The sequence below is a fragment of the Crotalus tigris genome, unplaced genomic scaffold (genome assembly GCF_016545835.1).
Source record: "Crotalus tigris isolate CLP2741 ecotype Arizona unplaced genomic scaffold, ASM1654583v1 scf7180000017857.1083437, whole genome shotgun sequence".
Taxonomy (NCBI): Eukaryota; Metazoa; Chordata; class Lepidosauria; order Squamata; family Viperidae; genus Crotalus; species Crotalus tigris.
Window position 1 is genome coordinate 216,871 of NW_024096679.1, and position 22,647 is coordinate 239,517.

A 22,647-nucleotide genomic window follows, 5' to 3' on the forward strand; every position below is an offset into this window, starting at 1 on the left:
AGACTCAAAAATTGAAGTTATGAGTAAGTAAGTAAGTTTTCTTGCATAGCAACTGAGCTTGAACACTATTGCATTGTCTTTTTAAGGATTGGCTTACATAAGGAAAAGGCTGAGTAAGCCTCCAGAGACCAAGGTTCAAGCTTTTTGAGTTCAATAGTTATGCCAGTCAATTCTTGTACCTGAAAAAAGCTGGTTGTGTATCTGCAGGCTTACTCTTTTAAGCAAGCAATAAAGTAGAGCTGTTCTCAACCTTTGCTTCTGAATGCAGGAATGCAAATCTGTATTGCCTGTTCATATCTCAAAGTGACTTGGGCCTTATTGGTTATAAAGTAGTGAGAGGCATTGCTGGTGGAACATTGATAGTAAACCTGGTTAAAGGGGTTTCAGTAGGGAGTAGATAAGAAACTGTTAGGATCTTATGGCTGAGAATTTCCGCCCCTTTGGGTAAAGTTTCTTAAATTTGGGACTAGGCATTGTGGAAAAAAAACACCAGGATTATTCAAAAGAGCCATAGACTTAAAATGGAATGCTAGCAGGAAAATTTAAAAAGAATCAGGACGGCTAGTGGGTATTTTCTTCAAATTATTCCTCTTATTCGCTTCCCTAGCCTGCAGTCCAAGGATACCGAAATCCCATAAAGCACGGTCTAAATCTTTTATCCCTTTGCTTCCCCGTCCTAGTTTTTCTCTTAGACAGTAATATTTAGGAACTAACATGGTTTCTATGAACAAACAGATGGTATAGGGGAGGGGAAATATGGCTCTTGTTTAGCTGGAGAGCAATTTCAAGTATTACAAAACATGTATAGACTTTTTTTAAAGTGAAAAATGTGACATCTTGCTCGAGAAAAATATCCAAAGTGCTGCCAAGGGGAAGAGCAGGTATGAAAGCAGACAGAGGTTTGTTTCAGTATCTACAGAATTTTCTGTCTTGGCACCCTCCTCCTAATTATGTCTCCTTGCCAGCATGAAAGGTTAGCAGAGAACATAATTGTTTATTAATAAATATTTCAGCTGGAATGAGCCCAAGTAAATCATTTTTAAAAGCACCCCTTTTGTCTTCCTCCCATGTGTTGGTGTACAAATAAGGTTCTGAAAATAGCAAGGAAAATGACCTTGATGGAGGTGGGAAACAAACCTTAAGTCCACAATGGTCACCTTCCTAATTCACAGGAGTACAAGAAGGGACTTCCAACTTACTATAGCCACTCTGAGTAAAAGTAGATTTTAGTCTTCCTTTAGGGTAGATCTTCCGCTCTTGTATACCTGGTTTAGGCTGAAGGCACTTACCATTCATGAGGATCAAGTAAGCAAAGCTGTAGTATAATGAGTGAACCAGCACTAGTTACATCTTTTTGACTTTTTTTTTAAACTCATGCTATACATGATTACGCAATACACTAGTGACTAGATTGTATTGTGAAATTACATAAGAAATGTACAATTTTTTTTTTCTCACAAAGTGGAAATGCAAATACTGCATCCAGTTTTGGTCACCACGATGTAAAAAAGACGTTGAGACTCTAGAAAGAGTACAGAGAAGAGCAACAAAGATGATTAGGGGACTGAAGGTTAAAACATACAAGGAACAGTTGCTGGAATTGGGTACGTCTAGTTTAATGAAGAGAAGGACGAGGGGGGACATGATAGCAGTGTTCCAATATCTCAGGGGCTGCCATAAAGAAGAGGGAGTCAAGTATTCTCCAAAGCACCTGAAGGCAGGACAAGAAGCAACGGATGGAAACTAACCAAAGAGAGAAACAACATAGAACTAAGGAGAAATTTCTTGACAGTGAGAACAATTAATCAGTGGAACCACCTGCCTCCAGAAGCGGTGAATTTCCAACACTGGAAGTTTTTAAGACGAGACTGGACAGCCATTTGTCTGAAATACTATAGGGTTTCCTGCCTGAGCAGGGGGTTGGAGTAGATGACCTCCAAGGTCCCTTCCAACATCATCATCATCATCATCATTTAGAAATGCCTTGTTTTCTATAATAAGACAACTATTAATATAACCAAAACTCTGGTTAATTTCTTATTTCCTACTAGCTGTGTCCAATAAGGAATTGATTTCAATACTGTTCTTTTTCCCTTCTTACACATTTTGTCTCTTACGCCACAAATGATCACATCCTTTGCACTAACCACAAATAACAGCAAAATATAGCCATGTAGAACAGTAGAAAGAATGTATAAATGTATATAATTGTGTTAGAGATATTGGATAGGGAATCATATATTAACTAATCCAGATCTCCAAAAAAGAGACTTATTAAATACTTATTTCAAATTGTAAACACACACAAACACACAAAAATTAATTAACACAATATTGTATAAACGTAATTATAACAATAACAGTTCAAACAAAGAGACTCAATCCACATCACCTGATTTAATCAACCTCTTCTCCAGGGTCAACATGTACACACATATCTACCCCCCCCTCAAGTGTCACACACTAGAACCAGTATGCCCCTCACCCCCCACACCAAGGACCAGTCCCTCTATAAAACAATCTCTCTGTACCCCATTTTCTCTGTAGCTGCCTCCATAGGCAAATCGCTGTGCTTTGGGGAATAAATAATTCTCCTTTTCTCACAGCTGTCTGGATTTCATTTTTATATATTCGTGCACAACCCCGCACATTCTTCTTCTGACAGAACCATGTACAGAGCCACTTACTTGTTCTTGGAGCTCTTCAAGGCGTTTCGCTTGTTCTTTTTCAGTCTCTTCATCAGATGAGATGTTAGGGCTGCTATCAGTAGATACAGAAGTGGGGCTTCTTGTGGTGGAATGCAGCAGAGGCCTACCAGTAAGTGGTTCATCTGGAATTCTGGCAAACAGCATCTCAAAGACATCCTTCACAGAAAAAAGTTAGCTAGCTTTAAAAACCTTCTCCAGAGCCAAAAGGCTTCTGCAATCTGGGACTTTTAATCCAAAGTGCTCTGTTGCACTAGCAACAAAAAATAAGCAAAATTCAGGGGCAGCCTCTGACATACAATAAAGAACGGAGGACATAGATGTACTAAAAGCAGTCAGAGAAGAGATATGTATGTGTAGTGAGTAGCTTGCCCTTCATCTACAAGTTGACCTGCCCATTCTTGGCTGCAATGGACAATTTTGCACTATCACCAGTATAGATATTCAATTTAAAATTGCCAGTTTGGGCAGGTTCATTTAAAGGGAACTCAAAGGGTAACTTATTCTTTATTTCAGCCAGCAACACATCTTCAGCTGTGTACTATGTTGCACATTAACACTTACTGTAATTTCACTGGGATCGCAGAAATGTATTTTGTTTCCCATTGTTAAAACTCACCTGAAGTTTTCTTGCCATTGACACTATTTCATGATCTGGAGAATGGTATCTGTAGTAATTCATAAACATTAGCCTAATATCAGCAGCAAATTCTTGTGTGTCTTTATATTCACAATTGTCCAGTTTCTTCTGTGAAAAATAGAAAAATTCCTTCAGCCAGGTATCTTATAGCAATATAGAGATCTCAGTGCTCTGAATGAGAATACCAAGTAAGCAAAATCACACGAAGTGTCAAGTTTTACGGTCGTCAGTGTTAAGGTATATGGTTCTGTATCTTCACACTTACAACACATCTTATGTTCCCAAATATGGAATAATACTAATACTACTACTACTAATAATAATAACCCTAACCCTAATTCTAACCCAGTTCCACACCACTATTGCAGCAATAGTTGGAAACACCTTTGGATTACCTATTATATATCTTCTTACATCATGCTTTTCTCCTATCATTCTTTTTCAAATTCATCTTTTATCAGACCTTCACTTTCACAGGATCTGTACCAAAGCCTTTTGTTTCTGAGCCAGTACTGTATTACTGGATGTTTTATTTTAGTTTATACAAAGACAATGCAATTAATAATTACAATGGCATCACCTCTTATATGACAATACTTTAATTCAAACCAGGTTGAGACGTTCTCTCAAGTCTCATGAATTTTGTTGGATGTCAGATATTAAAAGAAATGACAGATTGACTTGAATGCAGAAAAGGGATATCTGAATATTACCTGACACAGATTTTAAAACGACATAATATACAGGTAGTCCTTTACTTATGATAGTATCTGAGCCCCGAATTACAGTCATAAGTTGTGCTGCTTGTGGTTGTATTAAAGTTTATGAGCATTTTTGTAGCGGTGGTGAAGTGAACGCTGAAGTCATAAACTGAATGTATGGTTGTTAAGTGAACCCCATTGTCAACAATGGCCATTTTGCCGAAAAGCAGAACCCAGCACTGGTTTCTGGCAACAAATGTAATCACAGTCATGTGACCACAGGACACTGGCAAATGGCTGTAAATATAGGTTGGTTGCCAAGCAACCAAAATGTGATCATATGACTGCAGGGGGGGGGCTGCCATTGGAACTTCAAATCTTGATTGTAAGTACCTTATTTAGTTCTATCATAAGTTTGACTGGTTGCTAAACAACTGGTCAAGTCGAGGACTACCTATATAGAGCAATTAACTTCATCTATGATGCCAAACCCTCTTACTTTAATAGTTCCAAGATCCATAGGAGATTTAATAATATTCTGATATTCTTCAGGGTCTAAGGCAGTGATGTCTATTGGCTTATAAAATGGCCAAGCATAGGCAGCATGCTGGTTTGACATCAATTCTATAAGAATTTCATTACAGTATTCCAATGGTTCCATTAGCTCTGTAATTTCTATGGGTTCAGTTGGCTGCCACGAATCAGGTAAGGCTCTTTCAGACAGGAATTCTTCTCTAGTGGAGACCTTGGTTATTTTGGGTTCAAGGAGTGCTGGAGAAGATTCGCTGCTTGCGGTGATGGTTGTCGTAGTGGTATCAGCTTTCCTTTTTACACCCTTTTCGGCACAGGAACATGGCTTATTAAAGAGAGAATTGTACATTTAAAATGTGGTTTAAGATCCTTGGAATAAAACAGTCAAAATTTAATTGTAATACTCAGGTAGCTAATTAAAAAAAATCCTCCTTTCCCCTCAGATCCTATGAGAGACTTATGAATATTTTAGTTGAATCCCCTATTTTTTGCCAAAATAAAATAAAAATAAAAATATATCTGAAAAATAAAAATATACTTTTTCAAAATGTTAAGATTTATAACTACTCTTTGGCCTAAACACTACACTGAACCATCATTTCAGAGAGGAAGAGAGTAAGGAGAAAGAGACAAAAGAGAGAAAATGAGTAAATGAATGGGTATAACATTTCCTCATTGTATACTATTGAATATTTTCATTTTACATTTTTACTGGACATATACTCCTTTTACCTCTAAAAGACCAGCTACTTCAAGCAGTGAGTGCTTATCTAAAACAATATTTTTCAAGGTGATGCCCTCTAGATTAGGCATGTCCAGCCCACAGCCTGCAGGCTATATAAGAGCCTAGATAATTAGTAATGTGGCCCCAAAATTTTTATATTTTTATACATATATATATACACACACATACATACATAAAAGGAAGCTTTTTATTAATATTTATTAACTAGATTATATATATTTATATGCAGCCCAAAATAATTCCTCTTCACTCAATGAGGCCCAAGCAAGCCAAAAGTTTGGATAACAATCCTCTAAATCAATTTGAGTCCAGTTCTTATCAGGTGATTCCATACCTTGGCCATTTCTACTCTCCATTTCCTAAACAAGAAATGTGCAATCAGCCTCACAGCTCCTAACTACTGAAACATAAAGAACTATAGATATTTTTTTGTCTTACTTTGGTAACCGCTTCAGATGTTGGTGTGACACTCGGAAAAGGAGGCACAGGGGAAGGCTCTGGAGATTGCAATTGTGGGGTTGCTGTTTTTATTTGGAACTGCTTGACTTTTCTGGATTTTTTTGTCTGCTGAGTTTGTGATTTTTTTGCATCAGATTGTTCAGCAGCTAAGAAAACAAAGTGATGGTATGTTAGTGAAGGGCTCCTGGTAGCATTCACACATAAAAAGACTAGACTCTCCATTGCGATTCTTTCCCCACTGTCATAGCCTACAAGACTATACCATCTTATACAATAACTATGATTTAAACTATAGCATTCATATATAATCATGGCACTTTCCTTTACTTCAGCTTGAAGAAGACAAGACCCGAGTGCTATAGACTCCAATAGAATATAACTGTGGATATTTAATATCTATATGACTGAAACAAGAAACACCATTTGGGTGGTTGGCTCCTAAAATGATGATGTTTCTACCAACAATCTATTAGTATCTAAAGAATGGCACATTAATAGAAGATAATTACCATGGCTAATTTGAATGCATATGATTAATAAGTACCAAAGATGAGTTATATGTTACAAAATGTTAGCAACTAAGTCATGATGTGCAGCTTTACTATGCATGGTATAAGGCGATGGGAGAAACCTATGAGAAAGAATTACCAGAGTGAGTTCATGTCAAGAATTAGCAATTGAGACTCTAATTCCAAAAAAACCTTTGGAACAATAAATAAGTCAGACTTTGGACAAAAATAACCTGGTCTCCCTTTAAGAGCTTAGTGTGTAAGGAAGAAGAGAGAAAGGAAAAATCAGTTTGACAGAAAGAGAAGAAGAAAGTAACGGTAGTAACCAAGGAGTATATGAAAAGCATGGTGTATTCAATTAATACTGTACAGAATTATGCTCAAGAGATGGAACCAATCCACTCTTTTACTTTAATCCTTTTTAATAACAAAATGATTTAAAGACATTCTTATGAACGACACCGTTGTATTTTTAGCAGTAAATATACAGGCTCAGTGTTTAATTTTTATTTATAATCAGGTGGCTTAAAAGTAGGATACATTTCGCTGCCCTTTCCTCCATAGGTATATGGTTGCCAATCTCACTTTCCTGGGTTTTCTCGAATTTCAACTTGAAAAGTGCAATCTTCATCATCCTTCAGTAATTCAGCAAAAACTACTAACACCGAATACCAAACTGTCTACAGTCATTGTATACTTCCCCCCCACCCCCAACCAACTGCATTTTGAGAGGCTTCTGTCCAACTATTAAGACTTTACAGAAACACTTCAAAAGCAATATAATCTGTTTAGAGATATCAAGTCAAGCATTTCTTACCATTTGTCTTTCCTTCCCCTTTTTTCCCTTTATTGATCACCACTATTTTCTCATCTGGGGGCATCTGGGCAACCTTCTGCAGAAATACTTTTTCGAGCTCTTGGGCCATGAAAACAATGTCATCACCAGGCTGCAAGATAAATGCGGGAGCCTATTACCGTCCAAGATAAATTTGCTCACAAAGCTGCTAGATCAGCAGGAGAATCACCTTTGACATAAGATTGCTTGGAAAGGAACAGTAAAGTGAGATTTACAACTGTTTAATTCATTTTGTTCCCCTATTGCCCCAGCCTTAACCTTAACAACTTTTCTTGTAGATAATGTCTCAAATTTATAGATTTAGGGTTTTCATCTCTCTTTCCACTATACCACTCATGTGATCAGGAAGCCCTCAATTCTCAGAATGTGTAAGAAAATGTTCTTTATACTAAAAGTTGAACTTTTTAGAAATCACTCGGGACTATTGGTATTTTTGAAATGGAGGTTTTATTTACACATTTGAACATAAGAATCTCTGACACCAGGCTAAGAGCAATGAAATCATACCCATCCAGATGCTGATATAATTGACAGAAATTGGTGGAAAGAGATAGAAGGGCAAATCATTAGGCCAGTGATGCGAACCTTTTAGAGACCAAGTGCCCAAACTGCAACCCAAAACCCACTTATGCATCGTCGGGTGCCGGGTCGGTGTGGCCATTGGCTGGGTGTGGCCCATTGGCTGGGTGTGGCCCATTGGGTGGGCATGGCTGTGGTGGTAACGGCAGACTGGGTGGGACTAAAAAGTTCAATCAATCAATTCCAACTTTGCAAGATCTTTTTGTTTTCCTGCAAGAAGTTGAAATTGACTGATTGCTTGAACCTTTTTTTTTCCTGCACATGGCAGCAGAGGCCTAAAGTGAAAAGGTTTTATAAAACCCAGCTGAAGGCCTAGGACTGGGGCGACGGCACGTGTGCCCACAGAGAGGGCTCTGAGTGCCGCCTCTGGCACCCGTGCCATAGGTTCGCCACCACTGCATTAGGCAATCTCATGTAGCTTCTGCAAATGCTCCCTTCAGGCAAAATGCACATGTTTTCTTTGTGAGTGGGTGTGATAGAAAAATAAAACAATAAATAAATAATAAACAAAATAAATAAAATAGTTAATAGTCAAGTGGAAAACTAACTAGGAAAAAAAGAAAGGGCCTGTTTATAGCTTCCATTTTCACCAATCCCTTATGGCAATGGGTGGTGTTGAAGAAACCCAAATACAGATAGTCTTCCTTTAGCAACTGCAGTTGGGACTAGCAACTCAATTGTTAAACGAAGCAGTCACTAAGTGAAACTGGGACTGGGCTTAAGATCTTGGTTCAGCTTTTCTTTGCTTTACAGACGTATAAAGGCTGTAAATGTGAGGGTTGGTCACAAGGTTACGTTTCGTCATCATTGCAACTAAGAACAGTTGCTAAACAAAGCAGGCACTAAATAAGGACTAACTGTAGTGCAGCCAAAAGCTTGTCAAAAATATTTATATTTATAGATATGGTCATCCATTGTAGATACCTTATTATATAAATAGCAGTTTGCAAACATTTTCTTGAAGTTGTCAATACATTCTGCAGCACACGTGTAGTATTGATGTTCCAGACGTTTCTGAATTGTGGTCAAGTCCATGGGTTCTTTTACAATATTATAATAATCCTGTATGTTTTAAAAAGAAATAAGAAGCAGAGAGGGAAAACAACAACATATGAGGATTGTAGATTTAAGAAGCATAATTTGTAAGTCCAAGATATACATAAGTGACATGAATATGGGAAGATTGAGAACGATTTCTCATGTGAAAAATATCACTGCCTGCAATATCTTTAACATAAAAGGGTAAATCAACCAAGCTCCAACTTAAATCTAAATCATTAGTAAATACATGGATTAAGAAATATTACTTTTATAAAAGGAAAATTCAAGTAACAGCCCTCAAAACAAGGTAATGGAATAATGAATAATGTTGGATTCCTAGTAAGTAGTAGAATATGAAAGAAGGAAAATGTAAATAAGAAACAATGGGGCAATAAGGACAAATATTTCAAAGAAGAAAGAGGGGGGAAATGTAAAGAATAGAAGAGTACTGTTACTAACTGCTGTTAACAAAAAAGGATATATTATGTTGTAATGTATGTTTTGTTTTGTTTTGTTGGTCTAAAATAAAAAAAAAGAAAAAAAACGAAAAAAAACAAGGTAATGGAGAACTATCATACTGGGACTAAGAGAATAGCAACTTACCAACATCTGGTAAGATAAAAGTGATGTTTGAACCAGAGAATTTCACTAGTCTCTTTTCCCGATTTTAAATGATTTTTAAAGATTTTTAAAATATTTTTTTTATTTCAAACAGCTGTTAAATGATCAATGATAAGTCGAAGATTACCTGTACTTGAATTCCATCAAAGAGTAATTTCACAATAAGCAGCACTGTGTATACAAAAGATTCTCAGACTGTAATCATGGTCAGCTCATACCTCACTTGTGATCGAACAGCAAAGGAGCAGTATCACTGTGAGTCTCATTTTAGTGATGTTTAAGTGTATCCTGAGTTTTGGGAAATTATAGATTTCTAGGGATTATTAGTGTAGAAGGTAGACAGCAGGTAAAAAGTAGGTTAACACCCCCCCCCCAAGTTCCAATTGTTCTTTTAAGTTTTCTTAAAGGCCCATAGACAAAGGTCTGCCACAGTGGACAAGTCAAGATTGATGGTGTAATAGTTTTACATGCAGAAAAAAAATTATTTTAAGTGTCTGTCTGAGAAATGCAAACAGGCAGAACAGGCCCAGTGGTAACTTCCAACCCTAAATTGTTATATTAAGCTCAAGTGACAAGTTTCTCTAGAGGTCCAACACCAGATATGCAAGGTTGCAGTCACTTTGAAAGAAGAAGATAAACTGACAAGTTGAGTTTGTCAGAAATCAAAAATGGACATGTGTCTGAGGGATTTAGCCTTTACTGGAAAAAAACCCCACAAAGACCTAGAAACATTTGTAAAGGCCCAAAGGTCCAGATGTATTATGGCACAACTAAGAACAGACAAGAGATGAAGGCCTGAATATAGACAAACTTCAGAACCAGTTATTAGTAGCAGGGGTGACCCATCTATATGGATGAACTAAGTGGCTGCCACATTATGTAGGGCACATTTCAAGAAAAAAAAATCAAATTTAAAAATTACATGTATGGACTCGGAGTATTAATTATGTAGCTCACCTAGGGTGCTGATTTTTGTTACTAGTCAAAGCTATTACTAATTACTATGCAGCATAATGCCCATAAAGAAGAAAGAGAAGCTTTATTTGATGATTGGAAGGAACATTTTATTAAATTGCCTTGGTCAGATCATGTTTGGATCCCCAGCTGTGACTGCTAGGCATCTATATCCTATTTGGGTGGCTTTATTGTTAGCCACCAACAGCCTATTTCAGGTGTCTTCAAACTTGGCCCTTTTATGACTTGTGGACCTCAACTCCCAGAATTCCTCAGCCAGGCACGCTGGCTGAGGAATTCTGGGAGTTGAAGTCCACAAATCATAAAAGGGCCAAGTTTGAAGACCCCTGGCCTATTTGGATGATCCACCCCAGGCGCCTAATGGATCTCATTGTTTTCAAAGAGCGCTCAGAGAAATCACCAGCTCTCTGGCAGAAAGTACTGTTCAGTGCCCGATGAACTGGCAACAGGAGGTATTGAACATTGTTGCCCCTGAGGGGATGATCCCAAATTTTGCCTCAGTTTACCGAAGCCCTCTGGTAAATAAAATGACACCTGGAGCACTGGTGGAGAAAGACAAGAAACAAATTTGATCAAGCATGGTAGGTGTCCCTGTTTGGAATTATGGTGTGGTGATAAGGAGGCAAACTGTGCCTACTTCTACTTCCCTATTGTGTTGGAGAGCTGTCTTCCAATGGCATTGTTCAGAGTTAGCAACTCGTTATTGGGAAGGAGAAAGATTTGAAATCTCTTACCTCATGATAGCAAAAGTAAAAAAAAGTAAAATAAAGTACAATTAAACCTATGTTGCTTGACCCTCAGTGACCAATTTGCACAGCATTGTGCTGACAAAATTACTCAGATTCACTATAGGCCCCTTAATCTCAGCACACAGACAGACTCAACCATAGTTTCAACTGGGAAACTGAGAATCCTAGACCAAGCTAAATAAATACAAAATCTCTAGAGAATTCCTGGAAGTTTGGCACTCAGATATGCCAGCCACATAGACACATAGAGATAAACCACGTTTACACAGTATTCAAAAGAGACAATAAAAAAAGCTAAGGAGAAAACAAAAAGATCAGGACACATCCCATCCAGCAGCCTACAATCAGCTGAACAGGGATTAATACCAGACTAACAACCAAGCAGAAAACAATGTCCTAATCAAGGAACTACCAAGGAGACAAACAGTCAAGCAGACAATCAAACAGAAAACAATACTCTAATCAAAGGACTACCAAGGAGAAAACCACACCCTCACCAACACTGCAGGGCAAGCTATAAACAGAGAACAAACCCCACACCAGTGATGGGATTCAGCCAGTTCGCACCACTTCAGCAGAACTGGTAGCTAATTTTTTGTTGCCCAGGCTCAGAATGGACTTCTGAAAGCAGCATCCACACAGAGAACCGATTGTTCACATATTTGAATCCCACCATTGTCCTATACCCACTAGCACTGATATTACCTAATTGGTATATCTGCAAGCAAACAACCAAGCACAGAGAGTACCAAGGACTCCACAGTTCAGTGATGAGCTACAGATATTGTCTTCTGTTAGTACCTTTGTATACATTCCTACCTTTTCATACAAAATAAATGAACTTTTAAAAAGGAGATTTAGGTCATATACAACAGAGTTACGTTTGATTGGATTGAAGACAGTCAAAGAATAAAACATTACAGCTGGTTGAATGCCACATATTTGTAGTGGCGTTTTGCTTGTGCTTCTCATAGCCATGAAAATTTTATATTAAAATTCCGTTAGCAACAAGTTTTAAAAGTGGTACTGTTTTAGGACACATTGTAAAATTATATTAGACATAGGTCTAAGTTTTTTATACTTGAAAGGGGGACCCTAGCTCTCAGACGATGCTGAATTATAATTTCCAGCATTGTTCAGCATTGGCTATACTGTACTGCTGAGTGGCCCAGTTCAGAAATATCTGGAAAAAGACAAACTTTCATCCTTGGCTTATGTCCTTTTATCATGGCTAATTGTATAACATTTGTTTCAGTATGACACTCATCCTTCAGTATTCAGTAGAGTTAAATGCTGCAGTACTAAGCAGGTTATGTCTTGAAATAGAATGGGGTACCTACTTCAACCATTACAATGCTAGGGAAAAGCAGCTAAAGAAGGATGTAAGTTAACATATGGCCTGTGTTGCATTGCATCTCTTTAGCAAATGATTGCCCTTGACTAGCAAGGACGTCTTTGTCATCCAGTTTGAAGTAAAAATAAACTTTCTATTGAAGTCCTACACAGATTCAGATTAGGTTAGCCGTGTGCAGAATGTACAGCAATCTATTTATATTTGCTGATTTATACAGTTATACACTACTTTCTGCTGTTGTTACAAGTCTTAACCTTTTAAAAGCAGCATCTTATAAGCTTTCATTTCGGCTTGGAATAAGAGAATTTGCCATAGATGAGACCAGTGTGCTTGTATTACCAATATTTCTTAATGATTAACTTTATATGAAACTACATTGTTTTTCTGTACACATACAAATTACTGGAAATTCTTACTGGAAGTTTTAGACCTTCAGCATCTACAGGCTGATGAAATGGCCAAGAAAAGTTGTGTCTCCACATTGCTTTCATGACCACTCTCTGTAAATATTGAAGTTGATTGGTTAAGCAGCCAGTTCCTTCAGTATTGATGTGATCTGGAGGAGGAGGGTTGACAATTGTCACATGATGTGGATTTGAAGCAGCCATCTTTATTCCTAATGACTTTCTGATGTCAGATAGGTTCTCTTCCTCCATCTCCTTTAGACAATCTGTAAAGAAAAAGATTTCCAAGAAACCAGTTGATTCATTGCTCTGTATCTCACTGATTTATTGGTTAGGCCACATAACAGCTTTTAAGAGACTAAAAACAAATCACAAGGCATAATTTAAGAAGATACATGACATCTATCTATGATCCATTGTTGTCTCTGAACTCAATAAACTATATCCTAGTATATAGAATGGATCCAGATATAGTAGTTTTAAATAAGAGCTTAGGGTTCAGATAACGTTTGTATCAGTTAGCCATTGATATTGAAACTCTACTAAAACCTGCTTACCAGACAGACTTAAACTGAACGTACAATACTGAGGATTCAAATATTTTAGGAACTGTTTAATGTAACTTTGAAAAATCTCTTTAACCTTAAAGAAGCCAACCCCCCCCCTTAAATCCCCACACTGACAAAGTGATATAGGAGATGGCTGAGCCTGAGGGAGGGGTTAAACATGATATCAGTCATGAGTCCCTGTGCACCCACAAAAGATCTAAGCCCAGCCCACTTTGAATTCCTTCTACCCATCTCCTGTCCATTTCTGTTGAACATTAGTAGTTCAGATACTTGTAGAGAGCTTAAGCTTGCAATAAATCTTTATATGCATTTGAACTGCCTGGATCTCCTGATTTCCCTGTGGTTGACATTTATTAATGGATAAATAATCTCTTAAAGAAAGAGCAAGCATCTTGTTGGATATGTAAGAACTCCAGGCTCCTGAGCAACTAGGGGAGATTTTACCTACTGGACAGGAAACACTTTGTATGGACCTAAATTACTTTTATTGTAATACCTCAGACGTTATGCTATAAGCCAATTTCCATGATGTGGAATACAGAGTTTATGTAGGCATCCTTGCTAAGTTGAAGTAGATTTGTCATTCTTCTGAAGCTCCCAACTGTCCTCTCAACTGCCATAGAATTTTCTATGCTAGGAAGCTTGATCAAACTATGTATTTGCTCTACCTAAAGAGATCTCTCTGCCATCCAGCTAAAATTCATTATACTACCAGCTGTAAAAGACATTCTTTATCACTTCTTGGTGTTTTGGCTAAGATTAAGTGCAGATATTCTTCCAAAAATGTTTTGATATTCAGGTTGGGGGAAATGGGCACTGAAGTGGAAGATATAGATTGCTATAGACAAATATGTGATACACCGAAGGCAAAATAATTCAGAATTTTCAGATATATATTAATAGGCATGGATTTTGCAGTAACTAATCAAGAAATGGCTCTTGGCATTATATGCAGTACAGCTCAGTAAAAATATCATTGAGACAGCAATGTATATAAATGCAAAATCAATAAAAATATGTTGCAGATTATATGGATAATTCAGATCCTGTATTTGGAATTCTTTAATAAAGCAGTCAAAAGCACTACTGCCAATACTATAATTGTCTTTATATAACTCTTATGGTTCAATTCTGGTCATATGTCATATATATTTGGAAGAGGTCCAAATCTGGAAACTAAAATATGTAGGTTAGAACAAACTCATATAATGAAAAGTTACAGTTTGGGCCTTTTTACTTAGAAAAAAGGACGGAGAGATGTATGATAGCAGATATGTTGAAAAAAAGTACATTTAACGCGTCATGAAGATGGTAAAGCTTAGCTGAATATGACTGACCTCTAGAAAAAACAAATCAGGATTAGACTGACTGGGATGATCATCAAAAAGAAGACAAGACAAACCATTTTTAAATGATTGCTAAGAAAGCAATGTGGATGTTTCCGGAACAATCTCTAAGAATCAGTCTCAACTTGAGGAATCTTCATCTTTTCTTCAACCTTAAATTTAATACGTGTCATTCAAGACAGAGAAAGTACTCTACTAGGATACCCTTCTCGAATAATAAAGCTACAACACTAGGCAAGACTCTATTGGGAAGGTAACCAAAGCCATACATTGAATGAATACATTTTATTAAGTACTATGATTAATTCAACATATTGTGCTAACCATAACCATGATTAGCATTCAGCTACATGATAACTTCCAATTGTTAGGCACAAGGATACATATAATGGGTGCAGCTATTCCCCTATGATTATGTATGTTGTGTAAATTTGGAAGATCCACCATTTCAAATTGGTACTAACCCCAATTATAAAGCCAACTTGCCATTATAAGGACATGTATTTTCTCTTTAGTCTTATGTTTATCCAAGCAAACACTGTATTAAGTCATGGTTTGCTGAATAAACCACAGGTTAAGTGATTCAGACAACATGGCAAGCCAAAATCAAGCCACAGATTTGAGGAAAGCATGAGGTCACTCAATGGATGAGAATAGCATGAAACTGTTCCCAACTAGTATTCCACTGTAGTAATCTAAGCCCGAGGTAAGTAGAGCAGTAGAATTAAAAGCAACTTCAATTTTTCAACAAAATAGAGGTTTTGTCAGCTAATTAACACTATCAGCCATTCAGATATGGATTCAAAGCCTAACCTGAGCCCACATTCAGCAAGTACAAAGGAGAACCAAAGCACCAGGAGGAAAAATTGAGCTCATAATTATGTGAGGATTAAAAGGTACTAAGAAACTTAAATCAAATTAAATCAAAGCAAACTGTTAATGAAGATACTAAAACACTAAGGGATATAGGTTAAACTCAGAGATTGTAATCAGGAAATTCTTATTTATCGGACTTTGTGTAATAAAGCTACCAGTAATAGCTCAGGCATGGATATTGCTTGGATAAACAAAGTGGCTGTCATTCAAATTAAAGGCAAAGATGCTGAATCAATCATCAAAATGACACTAGTCCTATCTTAAAATATCAGCTCCCCTCTCCTCCTATTTTATACCATAATGGCCTTCACTTACAATTATTAGTGGAACATATTTAGCCAATTAAATATAGTTACCTTCCAGTTATTGGACTACAATTCCCATTAGTCCTAATCAGCTTGGCCAGAAGTACTCCATCCAGGGGCTAAAGAGGCCCAACCTTATTGAATCGAGTGCAAACAAAATTGATCAGGTAGCATCACCTGCTGAGACAGCTGCCTAATTTCACTTGCATAAACTTTTGAAGAGTGTTAGTTGTTCATTGGAAAACAGGATGACACTTAACAACCCATGAATGAAATAAAACAAATTCAAGGAGTCTCAGATTGGAAATTTGATGAATATTTTAAATGACTTGAGTTTTTACATTATACCAAAGGAAAACATGGTTTGATTTTGGCTAGCATGCTATAAGCACTCACCCAATGGCTAAAAGCTAGTTTATCATAATGTGTAAGCAAAATCAGTATAAAAGCTCTACTGATTAGATCTAAGACTCAGCGTCAAGTACCTATGTGTTCACAATACATCAAACTATAAAGTAGCTGTCCACATTTTAGAAGTATATTGTGTGAAGCAATCAGGGTGATTAGTTAATGGTTCCATTTATCATGTGACAGCCCCCCCCCAGTTTAAGTAAGCCATAGATGAGCTAACTATGGATAAGTATTTTTTTATTTTATTGTTATCCCACTTTAATTATGTTTTTATAAACAATTCAAGATGGTATACATAAAATAGAATAAACAGAGTTGGAAGGGACCTTGGAGATCTTCTGATCCAGCCCCCCTGCTTAGGCAGGAAACCCTGTACCATTTCAGACAAATATCTAATACCCCAACAAAATACAATACTTTTACAAATATTAGTCCCTTCCTAATCCAGAAATAAAAATAAATACAACGGAAAAACATACTGCAGGGCACACCAGAGAAGTAAAACAAATCTGATCTTCATGCCTGGGTTCCCCCCCCCCCTTATTTCAGTTTTTATAATACAGTTATAATTTCACAAAAGTAACATTTCTCTAAAGTTACAGCCCGATCACATTCAGTCCATAAAAGGTACATACCACCCAAAATGTTTAATGGATAAGATATATTTTATTCCGGCAGTGTTCTTTCCTTTATCATGACTGGGTCCGAGGATGATAGTGGCCAAGATAGACAGTGTTCCACCTTGTATAGGGTGTTTTCTATGATCATTTACTCATGTTGGTTTAATCGAGGCAAGTATTCATTCCCAATTCTTTTATGGATGGTTAGCAATGTTTATATTTTCAACTCCAGCATACATTAGCCCTAGAAGACTGTATTTAAGTCATAATATAATGAGGTTTAAATATTTATAGAGGACATGTCCTTGGTGAATTACCAAAGTGTGCTGAATTGGTGTTTCTCCCCCCCCCCTTAAGTTAAATTTATATGTCAAAACCTTAATGCTGCATATTTTCTTAGAAGTCCCATTCAATTCAATGGCAGCTGTTTACAAATAAGTGCCCTAGGATTGCAACCCTAAGATATGAACACATGTGTTCTGAGTTATCATGAAGCTCATTTAAATGTAGTGATCTTGGTTTGCTAAACTATGGTAGGTCAACACACTATTTTTTTCCCGGTAAATTGAAAAACTGTTATGCCAAAACATTATTTTTGTGGATTCAAACCTTACAAAGTCTTTCCTAGATTACATAATTTTACTGTTGTTATGGCAACCATTATTTCAGTAAAGTTACAACATTTAAATTTACTACACTTATACCATCAAATGTTCAGGGACTTCCAACAATTTTCAACAATCTCAAGCAATTAACATGGGTAATAATGAATCAAGCTTAAAAAAACAACATGCAAAAGTTATAGTGCTTACTTTTGTTCAATTACAGTTGTTCTTGGCGTATCATGAAAACATGACCACTCCCTTAATTTACATGAAGGTCTTCAAACAGTTTATCTGACCACTCAGTTCACAGAACAGAAATTTAGGAAAGATGTTAGGTTTAAGCATGTGGATAATTAAAAGGTTTTTTCCCCTTTATCTCTAGCAGGATTTCCATATCTTACAAATGCTGTATGTAAATCCATCACAAAGTCAGCAAATGAAGATTTTATTATAGCAATTGTATTTGCAAGATGTACTTAACAAATAACTACGCATACTTTAATTAGTATTTTGGGTAAATCTGATTCATGCAATTAACTCATGCGGTGTATTATAGTATGGAAAAGCAAAAAGATTCTGAATACTTATTTTTAACTTTGGATAAGCCAATTCATATGAACACAATCTTTTCTTCTGGGTCAGAAATGCACTCTTAAATGTGCACATTTCATGGAGCACTTAAAAATACAGAAATAGCACCATTAATAAAGTTGACTAAATTTGTAATGTATTAGACAGCCAATTCTTCAGAGGAATAAATACAGCTACCTATTATGTGGCTGCATTATAGAATATTTAGCTCCTCCATTGTTCAAAACACACATAGGCTTAGTTCACACAAGGCACTAAGCCATGGCTTGTTTAATCCATGGTTGATTTCATATACAATATAGTTTAGTTAGTGTGGGAACCCAGTTATGGATAGCTAATAGATACATAAAAAGCAAATGCAGGATATAGAATATTAAGACAAGTGATTAAAAGGAACATGTGCATCTTACCTTATTTTTCCAAGACTTTCTATCAACAAATTCTTTTGAACTGTGAACCTAAATGATAAAGAAAGCTTAACTGAGTAATAGTTTTTTCTTAACTTGCAAATCCAGGTGGCTCTAATAATTACTGCATTTACAGCATTTGCCTAGAACATAAATTGTTTCAGCTGAGGACACTGACTAGTTGTGTAAGCTGCTATAATTATCACTAAGAACACTAAGTTTTTTTTAAAATTTCTGTTCTTTCTCTCAAATATCTACTAAATAATAAATGTGATCTGGTCTCACAGCTGACTCTATTAGGGTCTTTAGCCAAAGGCATTTCAACATATTCATTACATTTGTATAGCTTCTTAGATCATTATTTATAAAATTAATTCAGTCGGGTGGACTTATACAACATAGTTGGCTAAAGTGTGGTTAGCCAGTTATAGTCTATTATAAATCTGAATTTATTTCAGGATCATTATTTGAGGAGTACACACTAATAATATTATGGTTTGGGTTTTTTTTGAAATAGCACAAATGCTAAAAACTAACTACCAAACAAGACATGGGAATATTCAGTTTGGTCTGCATGTCACACAGTTGCAGTATTAGTATCACAGAAGGTGTGATTGTTGCAGTGTGGGTCAGCAGAACTACATGTACTGCAATGGGCAAAGCAAGATTGACTATGAGCCAGCAATGTGCAGCCGCTGCCAAAAAAGCTAATACAATTCTGGGTTGTATAAACAGAGGCATAGAATCAAGATCATGCAAAGTATTAGTACCGCTTTATAAAACCCTAATGAGACCACACCTGGACTACTGCAACCAATTTTGGTCACCATACTACAAAAAAGATCAGAAAAGAACAACTAAGATGGCCAAAGGCCTGGAGATTAAAACATATGAAGAACGGCTGCAGGACTTGGGTTTGACTAGTCTAAATAAAAGAAGAAATAGGGGTGCCATGATAGCCGTATTCCAGAATTTGAGAGGCTGCCACGAAGAAGAGGGGTCAAATTATTCTCCAAAGCACCAGAGGGCAGGACAAGAAACAATGGTTGGAAACTGATCAAAGAGAGAAGCAACCTGGAATCAAGGAGAAAGTTCCTAACAGTGAGGACAATTAACCAGTGGAACAGCAGAAATCATGGGTGCTACATTACTGGCGGCTTTTAAGAAGAGACTAGACAGTCACTTGTCTGAGATGGTATAGGTTCTCCTGTTTGAGCAGGGGGCTAGATTAGAAAGCCTCCCAGATTCTATTCTGTTCTGTTCTGTTCTGCTATTCTATTCTATTCTGTTCTGTTCTGTTCTGTTCCGTTCCGTTCATAATAATAATAATAATAATGATGATGATGATGATGATGATAAAGTTGGAGGGACCTTGGAGGTCATCTAGTCCAACCCCCTGGTCAGGCAGGAAACCCTATACCATTTCAGACAAATGGCTGTCCAATTTCTTCTTAAAAACTTCCAGTGTTGGCACATTCACCGCTTCTGGAGGCAGGTTGTTCCACTGGTTAATTGTTCTAACTGTCAGGAAGTTTCTCCTTAGTTCTAGGTTGCTTCTCTCTTTGGTTAGTTTCCACCCGTTGCTTCTTGTCCTGCCTTCAGGCTCTTTGGAAAATAGCTTGACTCCCTCTTCTTTGTGGCAGCCCCTGAGATATTGGAACACTGCTATCACGTCCCCCCTCGTCCTTCTCTTTGTTAAACTAGACATACCCAATTCCAGCAACCGTTCCTTATATGTTTTAGCCTCCAGTCCCCTAATCATCTTTGTTGCTCTTCTCTGTACTCTTTCTAGAGCAGTGCTTCTCAACGTTTGTGTGACGGCGACCCCCGTCACCCAAACGTTCTGCGCATGCGCCAGGCCGCGCACATGGGGGCGGGGACCCACGCGCGGCGCGCATGCACGGCACCGCCCCCATGCACGACGCGCATGCGCGACGCCCCCACGCACGGCGCGCGTGCACGGCGCCGCCCCCATGCGCGGCGCTCCGCAAAAAAATGGCAGATCGCCGCCTTTGGCGACCCCCGAAAAATGGGCGATCGACCCCAAATGGGGTCGCGACCCATAGGTTGAGAACCGCTGTTCTAGAGTCTAACATCTTTTTTACATCGTGGTGACCAAATCTGGATTCTATTCTATTCTATTCTATTCTATTCTATTCTATTCTATTCTATTCTATTCTATTCTATTCTACTGCTTTTTATGGCACCATAGGGAAGATTCCCTGTATTCATGGCTAAAAGGAAGTGCTACTTCTTTAAAAGGCTAAAAAAAAAAAAGGCTGTTCCAACTGCTCAAGTAAAGATTGTGGTTAATTGATCATTGATACAGATCTTACTTAGTGCCATAATTTTTTCTGATGACTGAATCTGAATTTAAGAATTATATTTTTCTCCAAATATTTGAGTACATTCATTGGTCTTGGACATCTAATGCAAAACAATTATTTGGTTGCTCAGTTTGGTTTATTGGATTTATCTGTGTGATTTCCTTGGAAGTAATAATTCCTTTTAGGGATAAAAATGGTATGAAGTAGGTGTCAATATCCTCAAATGGTCCTTAAGTCTTTATTTTTAGTTCTATTAGATGGGCTCCCATTGGGTCCTACAAAATAGTAACAATATCTACATTCTATTCAGAGAGAGAGAAAGAGAAAAGTTTCTTTTAAAACCTTGGTTCTCCCATCAAAGTGTTCCATGTAGACTATTTTTCTTTTTTTATTAGTCTTTTTTTAAACATTGGGGCAGACTTTCAATTTAATAAGCAAGCAAATAAATAAATAAAACCTCGATTGGTTCAAAGGCTGAGGTGGGTTTTCCATGGCATGGCACTTTTAAAGTTGGAAGGAGCCAGGAGTCATTTTCAGGCTTGTCTCTGTAATCCTCTCCAAAATATGCCAAAAAATTGAAGCCCCCCCCCCCAAACCGCACTGACCTGAACTACAACTTTTTGCACCTTGCTCTAATAATTGTGCTTATGAGGCAGTTCTCATCAGTATCTCCCTGCTGTTAGTTCTTTTTTTTTTTTTTTTAAATAGCACTACAGGGCTATCACGGGAAAAAAAATGCAACAGAAGTGGCAGCTCTACATTTTGGAGGATTTGCAGAAAAGGACATTTTGCATGGTGAGGCAGGAGTAGCCTGATGCTAACGAAAATGGGGCTATTTCCCTTCTAATAGTTGAAATCCTACTCAAGGTACAAAGGCCTTGTAAATACTTGACTAGGTACATTAGTGATGGGCAATTTGTGATGTTTGTTGAACTCTTTAGGATGGGAGTTAGTGTTGAACAACATCTGAAGACCCCTTTTGGCCATCCCAGAGGTTGAAGGATGGAGACTTAGGCACATTTTTAATAGCGGCTATCTTAGTTTCCAAGTTCATCCTCTTTACCGCTGGGACAAATTGTGGCAAATGTTTTCTTTTCCTATTATAGGTAGTCCTTGACTTATAACCGTTTGTTTAGTGACTGTTCAAAGTTACAAAAGCTCTGAAAAGAAGTGACTAATTCCCTTTTTTCACACTTAAAACTGTTGCAGCATCGCCAGGGTCAAAATTGGGATGCTTGGCAACTTGGTTCATATTTATGATGGTGGCAGTGTTTTGGGAATATGTCCTCACCTTTTGTGACCGTCTGACAAGCAAAGTCAATGGGAAAGCCAGATTCACTTTACGGCTGTAACTGTACTAACTTAACAACTGCGGTAATTCACTTAATAACTGTGGCAAGAAAGGTCATAAAATGGGGTAAAACTCACTTAATGACTGTCTCACTTAAAAACAGAAATTTTGGGCTCAAGTTTGGTTGTATGTCAAGCACTACATGTGCAGACTTTCAAGAATGCCTCAGACAAATTATTTTGTTTATATAATTTACGTGTTGGGAACCATGGGCATATGAATTTTCTGATTATCCCTTTTCAACAGAAATCCCCTTATTTACATCCAACTTAGTTTTCTCCAAGTGAATTATCTGCACAATTGCAAAGAATCAAGAATTTGGCTGAGATGTGTATAATTAGTTGTAAACTGCCTTTTAATTTAGTCATTT

At 37.2% G+C, this 22,647-nt stretch overlaps 1 protein-coding gene across 2 annotated transcripts in view; it reads right to left on the reverse strand.

The window, feature by feature from the left end:
* BRDT (bromodomain testis associated) overlaps window positions 1-22,647 on the reverse strand; it is a 50,928-nt gene that overhangs the window by 19,555 nt on the left and 8,726 nt on the right. The window contains exons 2-9 of one of the 2 annotated variants that reach the window (XM_039343501.1): window positions 18,603-18,650; window positions 12,882-13,135; window positions 8,650-8,787; window positions 7,108-7,237; window positions 5,761-5,927; window positions 4,546-4,902; window positions 3,325-3,453; window positions 2,688-2,864 (exon numbers count right to left, since the gene is read on the reverse strand). In XM_039343501.1, the coding sequence (XP_039199435.1) occupies window positions 2,688-2,864; window positions 3,325-3,453; window positions 4,546-4,902; window positions 5,761-5,927; window positions 7,108-7,237; window positions 8,650-8,787; window positions 12,882-13,121 (1,338 nt within the window). In that variant the 5' untranslated portion in view covers window positions 13,122-13,135; window positions 18,603-18,650. Of the gene's footprint in view, window positions 1-2,687; window positions 2,865-3,324; window positions 3,454-4,545; window positions 4,903-5,760; window positions 5,928-7,107; window positions 7,238-8,649; window positions 8,788-12,881; window positions 13,136-13,934; window positions 13,992-18,602; window positions 18,651-22,647 lie in introns of those variants that run through there. The other variant, XM_039343502.1, reaches the window with a different exon arrangement.